Source organism: Syngnathoides biaculeatus, chromosome 3 (genome assembly GCF_019802595.1).
Source record: "Syngnathoides biaculeatus isolate LvHL_M chromosome 3, ASM1980259v1, whole genome shotgun sequence".
Lineage (NCBI taxonomy): Eukaryota > Metazoa > Chordata > Actinopteri > Syngnathiformes > Syngnathidae > Syngnathoides > Syngnathoides biaculeatus.
The window spans coordinates 11940082-11958018 of NC_084642.1; the positions used below are offsets into that span (position 1 = coordinate 11940082).

The 17937-nt window shown below is 41.7% G+C and overlaps 1 protein-coding gene across 3 annotated transcripts in view; it reads left to right on the forward strand.

The window, feature by feature from the left end:
- The window catches only part of fam120b (family with sequence similarity 120 member B), a 32165-nt gene extending 18263 nt beyond the window's left edge, over positions 1 to 13902 (forward strand). For all 3 annotated transcript variants that reach the window (XM_061814280.1, XM_061814282.1, XM_061814283.1), the window contains 8 exons: positions 29 to 212; positions 305 to 406; positions 1954 to 2126; positions 4526 to 4618; positions 8039 to 8245; positions 8661 to 8802; positions 13188 to 13455; positions 13531 to 13902. In XM_061814280.1, the coding sequence (XP_061670264.1) occupies positions 29 to 212; positions 305 to 406; positions 1954 to 2126; positions 4526 to 4618; positions 8039 to 8245; positions 8661 to 8802; positions 13188 to 13455; positions 13531 to 13561 (1200 nt within the window). In that variant the 3' untranslated portion in view covers positions 13562 to 13902. The remainder of the gene's footprint in view (positions 1 to 28; positions 213 to 304; positions 407 to 1953; positions 2127 to 4525; positions 4619 to 8038; positions 8246 to 8660; positions 8803 to 13187; positions 13456 to 13530) is intronic.
- Positions 13903 to 17937: the final 4035 nt, after the last annotated feature.

Genomic DNA, 17937 nt, shown 5'->3' on the forward strand with positions numbered 1-17937 from the left:
ACCATATTTCACTTTGGTTCTTCTCCAGGCTTGTGTAGAAAAGCACGTGTCAGCAGAGGGTTTCATGGTTTACAATGTCGTGTGTGAAGGAGTGATTGATTGTAGCAATAGTCTGGAGGATGAGGAGGATCATGAACTGCTGCCACAGGCAGTTGCATATAAGTCCTGCAGGCAACGCATCTACGGTTTGCTACTGCTCAACAATCATGATGGTAAAATGACACACACAAAAGACAGAGAGAGGAGACTTACACTCATGTACCCTTCATGTTAAAAACTCATTTCCTAAACTTTGTGTTTTTAGAGAGCACCGTGGAACCTCCTGTCATCAGAGAGTGGTTTGTCTATCCAGGCAACCCTTTGACGGAGCCAGACATGGTCCTCCCAATCCCTATCTGTGTCCCATGTACTGTATCTACATTCATTGTGTAAACAGTTGTTATGTCGTCAGCTCATGCAGTTTCATTTTACAGTGCTCCTGTGAAATGACACGCAATCTGGTTCACTGCTCTAACATTTTCCATCTTAAGACCTTCAAATTTCATACAGATTATGTTTTAGCGTAGAAGTAGCGTTGTGTAGCGTAAACCAAGGGTAACTGAATAGAGCTCGTGCACGTGATGTCACCATTTTCGCAGCACCATATTGCCGGTTAAAAAGAGCTGCTCGACAGTGGGGGGGGGGGACATTGAACCGGAGCAGAATATTCACAATGTCCGAGACTTTTTGTGCTGTTGGTTGTCACAACAGACGAGACAGATATTCAAAGAGGTCATTGTATAGAATACCAGCTGAAAAGACCAGAAAAGATCAATGGATTTCGGCTATTAAACGTGATGGATGGTGCCCAACCAAATACACATGACTGTGTAGCGATCACTTCATTTCAGGTAGGAATTATTCCTCTCAATCTCAAATTCCCAAGTATTTACAATGCCAAGTTGGCTCGTTTGAGAACAACATGTTTAAAAAAAAAAAAAAAAAAAAAAAAAACGACAGGGAGTCGTCTCCAATGTACACGGAAGCGAGTTGCAGCCACACGTTAAACTTCAGTAAACCTCTCCCCTACAGTTTTTTTTTTATATGCATTGTTCTCAAATGAGTCCAAAGCGTATTTAAAAAAAGAAAATAAACTGTCAGTCACTCAGAGGTTTTAAATATGGATTAGACTCATTTGAAAATAATTTATTCTTGATTGAGAACAGATCCAGCTACCAAGTATGTTTATGTGTCCAGACCTTTCTACGCTTTCAAACTCTTCCTTCTCGATGACTTACTCACCAGATCCATGTGTAGATCCAGTTGTCCAAAACAAGCAGAAGCGGGTTAACAGTCCAATTTCTTATCGACGAAAACATCGACTTCGGCATTATATACGGTTCCTCTATGCCAAGTGTCTCATTTTTCTGTGTACCTTCATTTATTATTACCTCCTAAATGTTTAACGGTATCAGACAAAACTCTGGGAGGTGTATTTTCGTGTCGTCTCCAACCAATTTAGCATTGAACAATGTTTTGCTTGACCGGCAGTATGGCCAGTCTCGTGACTTTGGTGACGTAGGTGCACAAGCTCTATCATAAGTAAGAGTACTTTAGTTTATTCAGATGCCTTTCTGTAGGTCTTTGTGGTTGCCGTGATTCTCTTTGTTTTCCCCATCCTCCGTGCGAGTCTTGTGTAATACACAGCCAAAAGACAAAAAATATAGACCGGATGGTGAAGGAGACCATCTTTATTTTGACTTTTCACATCTCACACCCATTTTTAATTCGGGCTTTTCCTTAAAATTTAGGATTGAAGTCTTAACGTGTTCCACTACGTATCCATTCAGCTGTAATGACATCACTCTAATCACTACAAGCTCAGTTCCTAATAGCTAACAAGTGCCGTATGCACTCAAATGTTTTTGAATCCCGAACCAAACACCTAACTGTTTTATCTGCCTTGTTTTGTAGGTGAACAGCCCAATCTGGACATGCTGTGGTTCGGGTCTGGGCCTGACGTTTCCGCCCTTCGTCTGATGAGCTTTTTTTCAATATTTGACTGCCAGGAACTTGTAGAGTTACATGGAGTTGTTGAAAACTTTCTCCTGGCTGCTGTTTGTCTGGTCACCTACATCACCCTCAAGGTAGTGTTTCGCGGTAGATTTTAATGACTATAATTTTTTTTCATCGGTAATGTCTGAAAGTCAAATTAATGGTTCTTTCATTTGTTTATTATAAAATAATTTACTTTGGCATCAAAAGCATCACCCTAATTGTCATGGTAAGATTGTGTACTGTAGTGTTCTGTCTGGCTTGGTGGCCACCATTATCATCCACCATTTGCCACCATTATCATCCAGTTGACCAGCATAGCTATAGACACCTCAGCAGCTGTGCTGATAACCACCTCAACACTTTATTTTTTTTTATTTACCACACTACAGTTCATTGTATCTTTATAATCGATAAAGTGTTGGGATTTGTAAAATACAGTATATGATGGGTACATCATCGGTAGGCCGTCAAAAATTTTTCTTTTCGATAATCACATACTATTTTATTACAGTTTATCCCCCCCCCAACTATATGGACAATAACTGTGAGGTTTTTCATTTGAATGCTGCCACAATGAATTTCAAGACCTTTGTGTGTAAATTCAGAGCCTCTTCTGCAAAAAACAACAAAAAAGTCATTTAAAATCACAATCATTTGTTAGCATTTATAATGGGCTCAAATGCAAATATTTTGGCTATTTTCAATTGGTGTCAAATCTGTAGGCTATTTCAAATCTAAAAAGTAGGTTGAGGTATGGAGTTGCTATCAGGAATTGAGTTGGCTCACTGTTAAAATACTTAAGGATCTGAATTTACATGAAAGTATGTTCTGGTGAGCAGGGTCACGTCACGTCCATGTACGGCCTCTGTGCCTTACATAAAGCCCAAGTGTCACCCCTATAAACATTCTAAAATAGATATTGAAATGAAAAATACATACAACATTATTCACTTCAATGTCTATACAAAAAAATAAATATGAATGGAGAGCGTGTCATTCATGTGCAAAGTTGCGAAATTGTCATTCGACATCCAAGTGGTCACCACATTGGCTGCATCTACTGCCTGTGACGTAACTCCGGACATTCGCCATTGAAAATACGCTGTGGCCCCTACTGTGGGACACGCCCCATCAGACACGGAAGCACTTTTCAAAGAAGAGAACATCTCACAATCGAGTGAAGTGTCCAGGGCAATATTACCCTTTTTTTTCAAGCCATATTTAGATGATATGCGGATCACTTCTAACTAACAACAGACTCTCCAGACAGTATGTATGAGCCAGCCCAGCCAAAGCCGTGATCGGCGGACACAGCGCCGACGGGGACATTGGGAACATTGACACATTTAGCACCTCTGACTTACTGACACGGATCTTATGCTAAATTCTGAAAGGATTACATCGTCCCCATCAATGATTGGTTTTTTTTTAGTAGCTCTGTACAACACCTACCTGTCATTTGGAACCCACGAAGCTCTCATCCTTTGCACCCGTGCAATCCATTTTTCACAACGAACCAGGTCTCTTGGAAACTTATGAAGGATAAATCCATCCTCCCGCGTTTTTGAGCAATATCCAGCTATGCAACAAGCCAGCATTTTGGCCAACATCAAGGAACAACGAGCTACCTTCCAGCAGGTAAAACTAGTATAAACATACGAGAATCCTTGAGCGTGCTACTGCTTCCAACGTCACTTCCTGCTTCTTGTAGAAAACAAATCCCTTGAGAGGATTTTCATGGCGGGAGTTACAAAAAGCCGTATACGTCAAAATCATTTTTTGCGGTGAAAAAACGGATGGGTCCATACTGGCTGCCGTTTTTTTTTCGTTAATAACATACTAAAAATTATCCAATTCATGACAGTGGCACTTTAAGCATACCCACTCTCCATATTCCTATTAGGTAGGTCTGTAGCAGGGTGTTAAATATATCCATCTAAAATTAGACAATAACCCAGAAATCATGAATCAACATCTTTGTTCATCAATAAACAAAGTACTATTTTCAGTCCGCCCCACCCCAGTTGGAGTAATGCTTTTACTAAAAGAAAATCATTGGTGATTTCCAGATAGATTTCTGGTGCAGCTGTCCAACGCTTCCTTTGCGTCAGCGACTGAATTGGTTGAACGAAACAAAAAAGCATCACAGCAGAAGGTCAACTTGTTAGAGGGTCCTTTAGATGAGGAGACAAGTAAAGATGAGCAGACGGGCCGACAGAAAACAGTGGCTGTTGTTGTCTGATGGCCGCCGCATTCACATTCGCTCATCACCCGTCTGTTGAAATAGCTTCAGGGTTTGTTTGTTTTGAACATGCCACACAGACACACACACAGACTGGGTTCTTTGCTGCATTTAGCCCTGCTGTTTTCCCCATTGCTGGAAGACCAAACAAAACAGATCTTACTCAGAAGACAGACCAAGATGAGATTCAATTTGAAAGCCGTGTATTATAACCTTATAATCCTTTTCCTATGGCTCTCCCTGTAGGTACCATCTTTATCTTCAGAGGATGTGGACGCTTACCTGAGTCAGGCTGTGTGTCTGAGGCTAAAATCTCTGGAGGAGCTTCAACAGATAAAGGTCAGCAAAGTATGCGCTTATTGCAACTACTTCAATTTGTGATGCATTTCCCAACGTATGAGGACAATGGCCCTGTATACTTTACAGTAAATACGCTTGAAGTCAGGGAAAGCAAAAGCAAAAAAATGTAGTGAAAACCTTCGTTGGGAGGCTCTTGAATGGGAATCTCTGAGAGAAAACAAACAGCACAAAAAGTGGGCTTGTTATGTAAATTGTGTTGTTTGTATTTTTCTGTTTTATCTGTCTCTCACTTGTTGTATCTCTGTCTGTTTGGAGTCTAGACTATTATAAACAGGTATGATCATATAGTGCAGTTCTAGTCATTATAAACCCAAATTCCAATGAAGATGGGACAATAAAATCAGAATACAATAATAATTTTATCCTTTTAATTAATGGAAATTAAATGCATTCATGGAGTTGTTTCAGAAGTTACTACTTTGATGCCTCGGTTCTCGACCACAATCTGTTCCATAAAACGGTTCGAGAAGTGATTTGTTCGAAAACCGGATCAATGTTTCCCATTACAATCAATGGAAAAAGAAATAATGTGTTCCAAGCCTAAAAAATTTGTTTTTACTTTTTCCCGATAATAAACTGCACAGTAGAAATACATGTATAGTTTAAATACTTTATATTGTAAAATAATTGAAGAAATATATTTATTTTTTGATTAAAATGTATGCTTTAGTAGTAGAGTACGCAGGGCTGGGAGTGCATTGCCATATCTGTAGCGGCTCGGCCCCCTTTTTTTTATTAACAAAAGTGCAGAATAACTTTTAACAAGCCACATGCCTTCTTTGGAGCCATCATTGGGGCTTAATGTGGTAGTCCTTGATAAGAAGAAAAACAACAGTCACTACCGGGATACGTCTGTGTACAGAGGCTGCGTTGTATAGAATAACAAAAGTGCGCTGGTTGTGACCCTTTTTTTTTTTCGGGGGGCATTAGAATTGACAATAACAAAAGGCGTCGTGGGTGGGTCAACTGCTTGCGCCGCGCGCATTATGTTATTTCCGGGTTTTTTCAGGGGGGTTCGAGTACCGATTTTCGTTCGAAAAGAGAAGCAAAAAAAATCTAAAAGTTTTTGTTTGAAAACGGGGACGTTCGAGAACCAAGGCTTGACTATATTTTCCTCAGAGAGGGAGCTGAAAGCATCTTAACAGCTGTTCCCAAAACCAGTCACTGCCTTTTTGTTGACCCTTTTATTTTCAGCGCTAATTACAATACTTATTTTGTCTTTTGCCTCATCATCTATTTGCTGCACAGTAGTTAGGGTAGTGTGTTGTATTTAAAAGGTGATCTGGGAGAGGTTTGAGCCTCTTGGAGGTTGTGGGTCTGCAAATGATCAGTATAGATTTACCTGCACAAGCACGTAAAAAGAAGAAGAATAGATTTATCAGCTCTCCATTGCGGCAGATCTTTGTGTGTATGTGTATATGTCAGAGAGAGAGAGAGAGAGGGACAGCGAGTGTGTTCTGGGGACGATCGGCCGTCTGTCCCAGCTGACGCTCACCACATGGGGTTATTTACATCAAACGCGTCTTCCCATTGACAATGGACATGCACACAAACGCACGCAGTTTTTTCTATCCTTTGTCATACTTTGTGTGTTCTCATATTCTTCGTCTTTTTACTCTTTCAGTATCATTTTCCGTCTTTGTGTCATTTTGTTTGTGTGCTTCAGGGTTTTTGTGCGTCCATCCAGTGCCTCATTGTTTTCAATGTGTAGCTGTGTTTGACTGGAAGCAGGTGACAGGCAGGGGTGTGCTCGGGTGTGTGTGTGTGCGTATGAAATCACAGTTATCAGCGCTATCTGCTATCTGCCGAGGGACAGGTGAGAGCATAAAATATGCGCACACAGTGAGCATCTGCCTTCTGTCATTGACTCCTCTTTCCCTCAATGGTTATTTACAACATAATGCAACATTCTTGAGCAACACAGGATACCACAGCAAGTCAAATTATTTTTTTTGTTTTACCTCAAAAGAATATGAAAAGTGTTCTTGGTGGTAATGATGAGGATCATATTCATAATCTGTATCTTCATATCTATTAATTCACTAAAGATCCATGTAAATTATGTAAATACATTGTGATTTTTGCCCATGTAAGGATAAAAAAGTAGAACATTTTCTTAAAACATTTTTTAAACTAGGGCGGCACGGTGGATCAGCTGGTAAAGCATTGGCCTCACAGTTCTGAGGTCCCGGGTTCGATCCCAGACCCGCCTCTTTGGAGTTTGCATGTTCTCCCCGTGCCTGCGTGGGTTTGCTCCGGGCATTCCGGTTTCCTCCCTCATCCCAAAAACATGCAAAATTAATTGGACACTCTAAATTGCCCCTAAGTGTGATTGTGAGTGCGGCTGTTTGTCTACATGTGCCCTGCGATTGGCTGGCAACCAATTCAGGGTGTACCCCGCCTCTTGCCCGTTGACAACTGGGATAGGCTCCAGCACTCCCCGCAACCCTCGTGAGGATAAGTGGCAAAGATAATGGATGGATGGATGGATGGATAATACAGAGGTGCTTAGACTTTTTATAGACACTGCACGTAGGCTACATACCAGGAAAACTAGTGTAAATATACTGTACTACAATTTGAACAGATTTTTCAACAAATCACTTGTGAATCATTGTGTAACTTAACTATGTAACAACCAGTTCAGGGTGTACCCCGCCTTCTGCCCATTGACAGCTGGGAAAGGCTCCAGTACTCCCCGCAACCCTCGTGAGGATACGCGGCAAAGAAAATGGTTGGATGGATGGATTTTTTCAAACTATTTTTTTTACAAATAGTATCCCAGTGTAAGAAAAAATAGAACTGATAAAATGGCTGAGTATAAATCAATATATGAGAAAACTGCATTAATTGCATGCTTTTGTTAGCTATTGTTGTCAGGTGTTTCTTTCTCCATGCTGTGAAATCACGTGTGATCATGCGAGATTTCGAGATCACCTCTGGGACAATGTGTGTGATGTTCTGTTAATACCAGAACACATCACATGTACTACGACAGAACTGCCCTGCACTTTTACAAACTGCTCTGACATTGCATACATCTTGGTGCCGTAATGGATTATGGGTAACACAACTCCTTCGTAAAGATTTGTCAGTAGTAAACTATTCTAAAGGTGGAGTGTAGCTTGCACCAGGTAACCTCTCTTAAGCATTTTTATAATTCAAACTGGAAGGGAAGGAGAGTTAAGTTCCTAAGCAGCCAAAAAAAAGACTGAAGAAGTCCATTATCTCCTACTGAGCAACACTGGGGGTTTTGCAGGAATGTAAAGTGATTTGGAGCAAGATCACGCCGTTTCTTGTCCAAGTACAGTGACAAATGATCAAATAAAGCATCAGCCACCTCAGTCAAGATGGGGCGTGTTACCAAGCAAATATAATTCCAACCTTCGTTTCTCTCAGCTGCCATTCCTCAGCAGTCGAGCGGTCCAACTGGGCTCTCTTTACGTCCGGGGACTGAGCTACCTGCTGGGGGCCAACTGTGCCAGTGGCTGCCCGCTACCCAACACTGCCCTCATGCCATGGCAAAGCTTCGATGGACAGCTCTTTCACTCGAAGTACCTCCTGGCACATGGCGGCACTGAGCAAACGGTGCTTCTGGACAACCTTGTGAGTGGAAACGGGGATATTAATAGTTGAAATACACTCATTTGCCACATCATTATGCACGCATGAACCATCTGAACATATCCAGAAATGTTCTCAAAATTCTGCCTTTATGAAGGTGATACCCAGTTTTGAGTAACACTGTTAAATGTTGTAGACATACCGGAAACATATTGAGCTCCTCATTGCCTTTTGTACAAAGTATTAAACACCATTGGGCGTGTTCAATACTTGTTCCCTGTGTCATTTCACAATATTACACACAAATGAATTTCTGAGCTAACTTGTTGTACTATCTTTGTATGGATGGGTTACCCGGGTTGTCCCCAGCATCATCAGTTTTACTTTGAAGGGGAATGTTATCACAAGTCAGGCCCAGTTTACAGCAAAGTCTTTTTATTTTCTGCTCCCCTTCCAGCCGTCCAGTCTGGCCTTGTTTCTCCAGCTGAGAGAAAAACTTGTTGAAGTTTGCATGAAGAGGAAAAGAGTCTTGCAATCGCGTCCCAGACCTGGTATGCCTGAAAGAAGTCATAGTACCCGATACAGAGACGGACACACAGGTGACTAACGTATTTCGTATATCTATCTTCCAACAATATTCTCTCACTCAAACATATTAGTTTCTGTGTTAAGTTTTTGTTTTATTATTATGCATTGTGATTATGGACTGTTAGAATTGCGTAGCTCAAATATAAGGCCTCCTCGACCTTTGTGAGGATAAGCAGCTTGGAAAATGGACTTGGACATGTCAAAAGAGTCTCTAATAACTGAAAGTTTAATTCCATATTTTTTACCCCAAGATCTACTTTTCAAGCAGCCGGCTTCTCGCGAGCTGCTGACAACAGGTGGGAGGGGAGCGGGGGTTAATGTTATGTTGTCTCCTATATTTAAAATACAGAATTAGCTTTTTGTGCACTGTATTGTCTGTGCTTTCATCCTGGATCTGGCTGTGCTAAGGTGGAATTTTAAAATGACACACCATCTCATCCTGCACTTTTTACTTTGGCTTCAGACCAGACCTTTCCCACTCAGAAAAGGGAAAATTTCATCCAGTTTAACCACTTTTTCTTCGATTATTCACATACTCCAACAGTCATTGCATCTTAACAGCATTTTTTTTTTTTTTTTTACTTTTTCCACTAATACCGAAAGTAAACATAAGCAGCATGTCTAGCTCATCTTTGCTCTACGTTGCCCAGACTGTGTTGCCAACGATAGCAGTGGTGGTGGACGCTGTCATTATAAAACATATTGATGTACTGTAACATTTGTAATTATAAGTGTACGTCTTTAAGGAGAGGGTGTAAGGAAAACTAGGAAAAGGAGAGTGTGGCAGAGCAGCGGTCGTTGTTAGAGAAAGTTCCGTGTGCTGCCTAAAAGAAACCAGTGGCTTCTTTTTTTCATTTTTTACAGTATGTATGTTAATTGTGCCTTTGGATGTAATAACCAGTCAACCCTCACTCATTGAATCACATTGCAAAATGCCACAAACTGAATAGCTGGATGTTAGCTGTATGCATCAGCAGTGCACAATTGCGCACGTGTGGAGTTTAGAAGAATATTGGCTAACGTTTTGTTTTTTTTTTGGGGGGGGGGGGCACGGCGTCCCACGATCGTCGAAGACTGCCCGGTCGATCGCGATCGACACATTGAGCAGCCCTAGTATAAAGGATGCACATTGGCACTGAAAATACCCTTGGAGTCAAATAATGGAGAAGCAACAGTTTAACTTGACCATTGTTGATCAGTGGTTGTAGTTCTCTGGTGCCCCTCAATGAACCACATTACCCAGAGGGCTGTGGTGTAACCAGCTCCATGTGTGCAGTGGTCGCACATGCACACACACGGCTGCAAGGACGTGCACGCCTGGGTACAACACTTGCTTTGTGAGTGCACTAGTAATAGCATGTTTCTGTTTATAGGCTGGGAGCGCTCTATTTTAAGTCACACAACAACGGTGATTACAGGCTTCTCTCTGTGTGTCTCAAACCCCCCATTAAGCCCCACTCAGCCCTCAGCTCCCCTTTACCTCTCTTGTTCTCATACATCAAGCCTTTTATCTTCTCTGTCCTCTCTTTACCTCCTCATTTCTGGCAGCATTTGGACATCTCCCCATCTTTTACTGTCTTGTCAGTGTAATTTAAAATAACAAAAAATCCAAATTAAAAAAACACCTTTTTGAACCAGAAGAAACATACCAATCAGTTGGCTGTTATTTTGGCACCTCAGTTCTTCCTTCCAATTGCTCATCAGTGTCTGTACAGTTCTCAACATAAGATGAATGAATCAAGTGAATTTTCATGCTGATTCAGCTCATCTTTGCTTCATATTTTGTGTTGCGGAAAACTTACTCATTGATGTTGACCCCCGCATACTTTGTTTTTCCAATTGTTTTTCCAATTTACTTTGTTTTTCTTCTTTAATTCTTTTGGGGGGTTGGTAAACACTTATTGATGGACCACTCCTGCAGGTTTTTGTGTTTAAAAAAATAAGCGCAAATATAATGCGCATCAATTATCCATGGATTTTTCCAATTCGCTGTCCGGCCCGGTCCCGTTCATCGTGAGCCACTGGAGACAGGACATTATACACACAAAAATAATTAACAGTTAGGTCAGAAAAACTTTCCATTTTTTTTTTTCGTTTTAATCCTGTTCTTAGCTCCACCACAAAATAAGCATAACTCCCACCAATAGCTTAAGTGAAGCTCAAATGAAACTGTATGTGGAAAAATAAATGTCATAACTTCTGCATTCCAAATGAAACACTGAACTGTGTTGAGTACACAACGTTATTTGCAGATGAGGATTGTAGGACAACAGAACAGATGAAGAATTGTTATGCTTCTCTTTACTACAACTAGCTCCTTAAAGCATTTCTAATCCTAAGGTTTGTTGTCAAAGATTTAAAAAAACAACTATTATTATAAATAGACTTGAACTCTCCGCCACTTGGTGGTCAGTCACCGTGCACGAGTCAGCAGCAGCCTCGTGAAATATGAACCCGTCGTTTTCATGAAACCCTGTGACTTTTGGTGAATGTTTTTTTTTTTTTTGCATCATGTGCCATGTTGGTTTAGCCCAAAATGTCTACTCTTGACTGAAGACAAGCCCTGTGGGTCTACGGAGGATGTTTCTGCTTGCACAAGATCGGGGGGGCTGTGCCCTCGCTATTTCAATCATTACTTCAGATTTGTGTGCGTGAGGAGAGCTGTGCCTTGTGGTGTCATTGCAGGCCTGGGTTAGCTCGTGTTTCTAATCAGTTTTCACGTCTCCTCAGCGAATATCTTTCTGCATCCCAAATTACTCTTTGAATATGAATCTACTGTTTAATGGGTTTTGTTTAAAAAGGACAAAGTGGTGTCCAAATCAATAGAGGGTATTTTCAAATTGTCACAGATATACCACGGGGTAGATTCACATACCTTGACTCTGATTCTACAGCTTTAATTCTATAGCACCTTTATTTAATTCTTTACATTGTTCTCAACTGTGGTACTGCATGCGGAAGTCTGGTGTGGCGGAGAAATATGTTAGAATAGTACAGGACATGTATGAGGGCAGCAGAATAGTGGTGAGGTTTGCCGTAGGTGTAACAGAAGAATTTAAGGTGAAGGTGGAGATCTGCTCTGAGCCCCTTCCTGTTCGTTGTGGTAATGGATAGACTGACAGATGAGGTTAGACTGGAATGCCCTTGGACCATGATGTTCGCAGAAGATATTGTCATATGCAGTGAAAGCAGGGAGCAGGTGGAGGAACAATTAAAAAGATGAAGGCATGCACTGGAAAGGAGCGGAATGAAAATTAGCTGAAGTACAACAGAATATATGTGCGTGAATGAGAGGAGTGGAGGGGGAAGAGTGAGCCTCCAGGGAGAAGAGATAGCAAGGGTGGATGATTTTAAATACTTGGGGTCAACAATAAAGAGCAATGGAGAGTGTGGTAAAGAAGTGAAGAAACGGGTCCAAGCAGGTTGGAACTGCTGGCGGAAGGTGTCTGGTGTGTTATGTAACAGAAGAGTCTCTCCCTGGATGAAGGGCAAAGTCTGTAAAACAGAGGTGAGGGCAGCCATGATGTACGGATAAGAGACGGTGGCCCTGAAGAGACGACAGAAAGCAGAACTGGAGGTAGCAGAAATGAAGATGTTGAGGTTCTCGCTCGGAGTGAGCAGGTTGGATAGGATTAGAAACGAGCTTATTCGAGGGACAGCCAAAGTTGGATGTTTTGGAGACAAGGTTAGAGAGAGCAGACTTTGATGGTGTGGACATGTCCAGAGGCAAGAGAGCGAGTACATTGGTACAAGGGTGCTGAGGATGGAGCTGCCAGGCAAAAGAGCGAGAGGAAGACCAAAGAAAATGTTGATGGATGTTGTGAGGGAAGAGATGAAGACAGTGGGTGTTAGAGAGGAAGATGCGCGAGATAGGCTTGGATGGAAAAAGATGACATGCTGTGGCGTCCCCTGACGGGAGAAGCCGAATGGAAAAGAAGAAGTTCTCAACTTAGCCTTAAACATTTGTCCATGGCTTTTAGACCTACAGCAAGTGAAAATTGAAAGAAATGTGAAATTGGTCCAGTAGCTTCCAACATTTCAAATCATGATGTCCATTTTATTTGTACATTAATAATAATATTTACTAAGTCAGAGGTCTCTGATATTGTAAGACTGGCTTGTAGTTCATCTAATATGCGTTCTCCCACACCAAACTTGTCAACGAAAGCGTTGATTCCATCCTGATTAAATAATCACAACATCACATTTTGGGATTCAAAGTTGATAGCTCAGGATCCGAAATGTACATTTTTAAAATCTTTTTCACAGCTAAACTGAATAACCTCACTACTACTACAAGTTCTTGTTGATTTGTTAAGAACTTTTTCCACATGCCCATTGAATAATCAAAAAGATGTGAGACAATACATGTCTATAATTGCACTTGTGCCTTCAGATGGGGTCGACAACTGGTGTGAGAGGGGCGAGACGTCAGGTGGATGGAGAAGGGGGAGTGGACAGCGCAGTGGTGGAAACAACAAAGTCAAACTACAGGAGGGACCTGGACAGAGAGGAAGAGGAGGAGGAGGACGAGGAGGCCAATATTCCCACCCTCGCTTTCATCCTCCCTCTTTGGATGCCGGTGGTCAGAACTTGAGCTCTTTGTCAGAGCGTAGCCGGGGTGGATGGCGTCCCAGGAGAGGGCGATACCAGCTGGCTCCCAGGTAACACCACCAGTTCTTTAACGGAAGAGTCATCCCGTTATTTCACAGTCACTCATTTGGAATTCCTCTTCTCAGATGGTGTCAGCCACCTGCTCCTGGAACGTAACTCCACCCTGACGACGAGGAGAGGGGCACCGGATTAGAGCACAGGACTCAAAGAGTTAAGAGGGTAGGAAAGTGCTGATGAAAGGAATCACGGAATCAAGTTTCTCTGGACAAACTGATTAGCAGTCCAGAATGTTTGTCAGAAGGATGTTGGAGGTGAAAATAGGGGGATTAAGATTTGATTAAGAAGTGTTCAACAAATGAACAACTTTTGAACACAGGACTTTTTTTAAGGAAATGAAAAAAATCTGGTGGCATCTTCTGTCACTGTTCATACTTTCTGTGACAGAAAACAAAATAGAACACAAGTATGAAGAAACAAATAAATCCATTTGTAACACATTTTCATCAGAAATTTAAACTTGAAATTTAAAAGATCTGTAGAGCTTAGACCACTTGAGTGCACTACTGCCCTGTACATCACTTCCTGGTTCTTCTCAAAAACAAACCCCTCGAGAGGATTTTCATGGCGGGAGTTACAAAAAGCCATATACGTCAAAAGCCTGTTTTGTGGTGAAAAAAACGGATGGGTCCATACTAGCTGCCGTTTTTTCATTAATAACATACTAAAAATCATGCATTTCATGATAGTGGCACTTTAAGAGACAGAGGTCGATGGGTGGGGTAGTCTAGACGCCTACATAACTAGAGTGAAGTGGCTCTTTTTAGCTACTAACTAATATGAAGAGACAGGAAGTATTCTGTGGTGAAGCAAATGAGAGAAGGCCTAATCAAAAAGAAAAAAGAAAGGGGAGGGGGGGGGACAACACCGGGAAATTGAGGACTGTTGGAGAGGGCAGTTATTAGGTATGAGGACCGAAGGGGTGGAATGGAGGAATTACTAAGAATAGACAAACCAACAAAAACAGGAAGACATGGAAGAAAGGTGAAGTAGAGAGAAAGAGACGAAAAGCAGACCGGTTTTGAGCTGATGGTCTGTTGTGTCGTTTCAACCACAGGAAAACCCCGATGGCTTCCTTTCTCTATATGTATGCGACTGCGGGCGGGTGTGGTTCCTCCAGCAGCGGGGACACAAACATACACCCAAGCCCGTTTGAGTCCTCCAGTCTGGGATTGCTTAATTCCACTGTTTCCCCTCCTTTGGTGGTCATTCAATACGTCGTCTGCTGCGTTTTTTTTAACACATTCTCTGTGTTGTCAAAACTTTCTGAAGCTTTTGGAGCCGAGGGAACCCCCTCGAACGGAAACTGGAAAGACAATGTACCATAAATGTAAATATGTCACACAGAGAGTATTTACACACGCCATTCTCAAATGAATTCTTCTCTGACTGTGTCAGTCAAAGTGGAGCAATACTATCTAGTTGTGGTCCTGATGTGCTCACATTGGTGAATTGACCCGGTCGTAGACACAACGTCTGTTATTTCGGATCATTCTACAGACAATGGTGACACAATGGCGAAAATGCGCAGAGAGACTTAGCGACCAAGTATAAAGCTTCTGTATTTATAGCATATGTCTAAAAGTACAAAGTCCTTTCTTTAGCATAGCCCCGAACTCCCCCCACAGTGGCTGTGGGCGCAACTGAGAGGGTGTTTGTGTGTGTGTGGCTCAAAAAAACACGTCAAACTGTACTGCCTCATACAATCTGCCTTATATATCATTCCATAGTACGTCCATATCAAAATAAATAAGTTCACTTTTTATGGATTGTGGAAATGCGATGAATAATGAAATCCTCTTTCCTTACCTGTGTCCGTTCTACCCTCCATCACCCCTCCCTCCCTCCCTCCTCCCTCCCTCCCTCTTTCCTCTGTCTTTGAATGAATGCACTTTGACTAGTGGAACATATGCTGCTGGTTGTTCGGTACCCTCCCTCTGTGCAGGATCACATCCGTGCACGCTTGCTGGTGTGTGCGCGAGCGTGCGTGCGTTGGGGAGAGAGCACGTGTACGTGTGAACGATTGTTGTGAGCGCGTTTCTGCGGCTGTCGGTGTGTGTGAGCGCGCGCATGTGCGTGTGTGCTCATTGAAACATGTGCCTCCTGTTGCACATCGGCCATCTGTTCTTTGAATGGACTGATGGAGTACTGCTGTAACCATGGCGATAGGCCATTCAGTCAAATAGCGCCATCAAACCACCCCTGGCTGTTTTGTGTTTTTTGTGTGTGTGTGTGTTTGTGTGTATTTATGTTGATGTTAAGGAATGGAATTGACTGGGAGAGTGGAGGAATTCCCATGTGTTGACGAAAGCGGGCGGACAGTGTAGGAACGCAACTAGATTGTTTACCATTAACCCAAAAAAAGAGGGAATTATGTATTTTTTAAAATTTTCTATGCAGCGTTATTTTATTCATTTAAGTAATCCCACTGTTGTTGATTGCACCATAATAGAAAGTGAAAATATTCCTTTTACAGCATGTTTTTTTTTTTTTTTTTTTTACAATGGAGGTGCAGGGGCACTGAAAAATATGTGTGGTGAGCGAAAGGGTGCTGTGGACAAGAAATGCCCTCACAATGTGACACAATTTGAACTCAGTCAAGAAGTGCTTAGTGCTAATTAACTCCTTCCCAAAATTGCTGATGTAATTAAAGCAAAAGGTACTGAAAACACGGTATTAATTTGTGGGTGTGCGTACTAATTTTATTGTAATTTTTCAATTTTTGTTTACCACCAAATTTTACTATTTATAATTGAATTGTACAGGTTATTTGTATTTTATTGTTTGAAAGATTTTTTACATGGGTTAGGGCAGGGGTGTCAAACTCATTTTTGTCACAGACCACATTTTACTTTGGGTTCCCCTCAGAGGCCCATTATGACTGAAAGAAATCTTAAACTGCCTCATCATATTTACACGTGAAATTTATGAACTTGATTTGGAATCGGAAATAAAGGGTAATGGGTTTTCCAAATATTGTTGTTTGGTAACAGAAAAATGCTTGTAATAGCTCAACGTTATCATTTATGACATGACAATTTTGAATTTTGGGACGGATTTCAACAAAAATCATAGAAGTTGATACACGTGATTTGCCTCCGCGGGCCACATAAAATCATGCGGTGGGCCGGATCTGGCCCCCAGGCCTTGAGTTTGACACCTGTGGGTTAGGGTTAAGCCGCCCACTTTTTATTTATTTATTTTAACATGGTTGTGCTCACGTTCTACTTGGTTATAACCACTGTGATTCCATCTCGTCGGATCGATCTTTAAACAGTAAAAATTGCGTGACTAAATTTGGCTAATTTCATTTGCTAAACATTCATATGATGTAACAAAGCCTTTATTATGATACCAATCAGTTAACAATATAGGAACATCCACACGCAGACAGCTTCAAGGCAAGAGTGAATGAAATGAATATTGAGTTTCAAATGTCTGAAATCACTGGTGTATTCATCTGCACCCTCAGACCATTCAGCAACCCCACCCTTACTTACACACACACAGCGGCAAGCCCCATTGACACACTTTGCGCACATATATACACACCCCTGCTCCACCCAGTGGTCTGGGGTCTGCTGGCCATATGTCAGCCCATCTCTTGCGAGACACCTCTCCCGAGACCCTGAGCCCCTCTTTTGTGTGCGTGCATGTGTGCGCGCAAGCGTGCGCTAATGTGTTTGCCATCTTTGCTCGCGAGCCATTTCTAAACCGCTGTCATCTACCAAATGTTCGAGTGCAACTGACCGCACCACATCTGCATAGAGTCAATACTTGTCCAATGGCCAAACAGGATAAACGCAGCGTTCACATTTGAACCTTCAGGGTCTACAGGATGTCTTGCAGGGTGTTCGTAAAATACAGTAGAACCTCAAATCTCCAACATACTTTGTTCTAGAATGCCGGTCGACCTCAAATAAGTGGACAGTTTTCCCCCATAACGAATATTAGAAATAGTATATATAGTATAATAATCCATTCCAAAAATGGTCAAACTGTCAACTTAATCAAACCTTTGTTAACTGTACCGGCAATGTTTTTAATAATGTTTTAACATCCTTATCTGTGTTGCAAATATAATACTGGTTGTACTCACCTTTGAGCCTGCGTGGAGAATGCGGTGACTTCAGTAGTGATGCAAGTTTCTTCACATACAATCATTTTTCCCTGCCGTATTCAGCAATTTTTTTGTAGTTCTGGGCGGTCTGGGGTTTTTTTTTTTTTAAACCTCAAATTAGTACTGCGGGAAACTGCAAAAACCACGCCTGTGTGAACGCATCAATCACAGTAAGGCACACTAACAAGCAACATCGATGGAGGTGAACTCGGCTCTGGTGGAATAACTTCTAAGTAGACACGTTTTATTTATTATTTATTCATTATGATTATTTTATTCATCTCTGCCAGCAAGCAGTGTTATCCTTATGGGGTATCAAAAAAAAACAACAAAAGCGCAATAGAAATCATTTGCG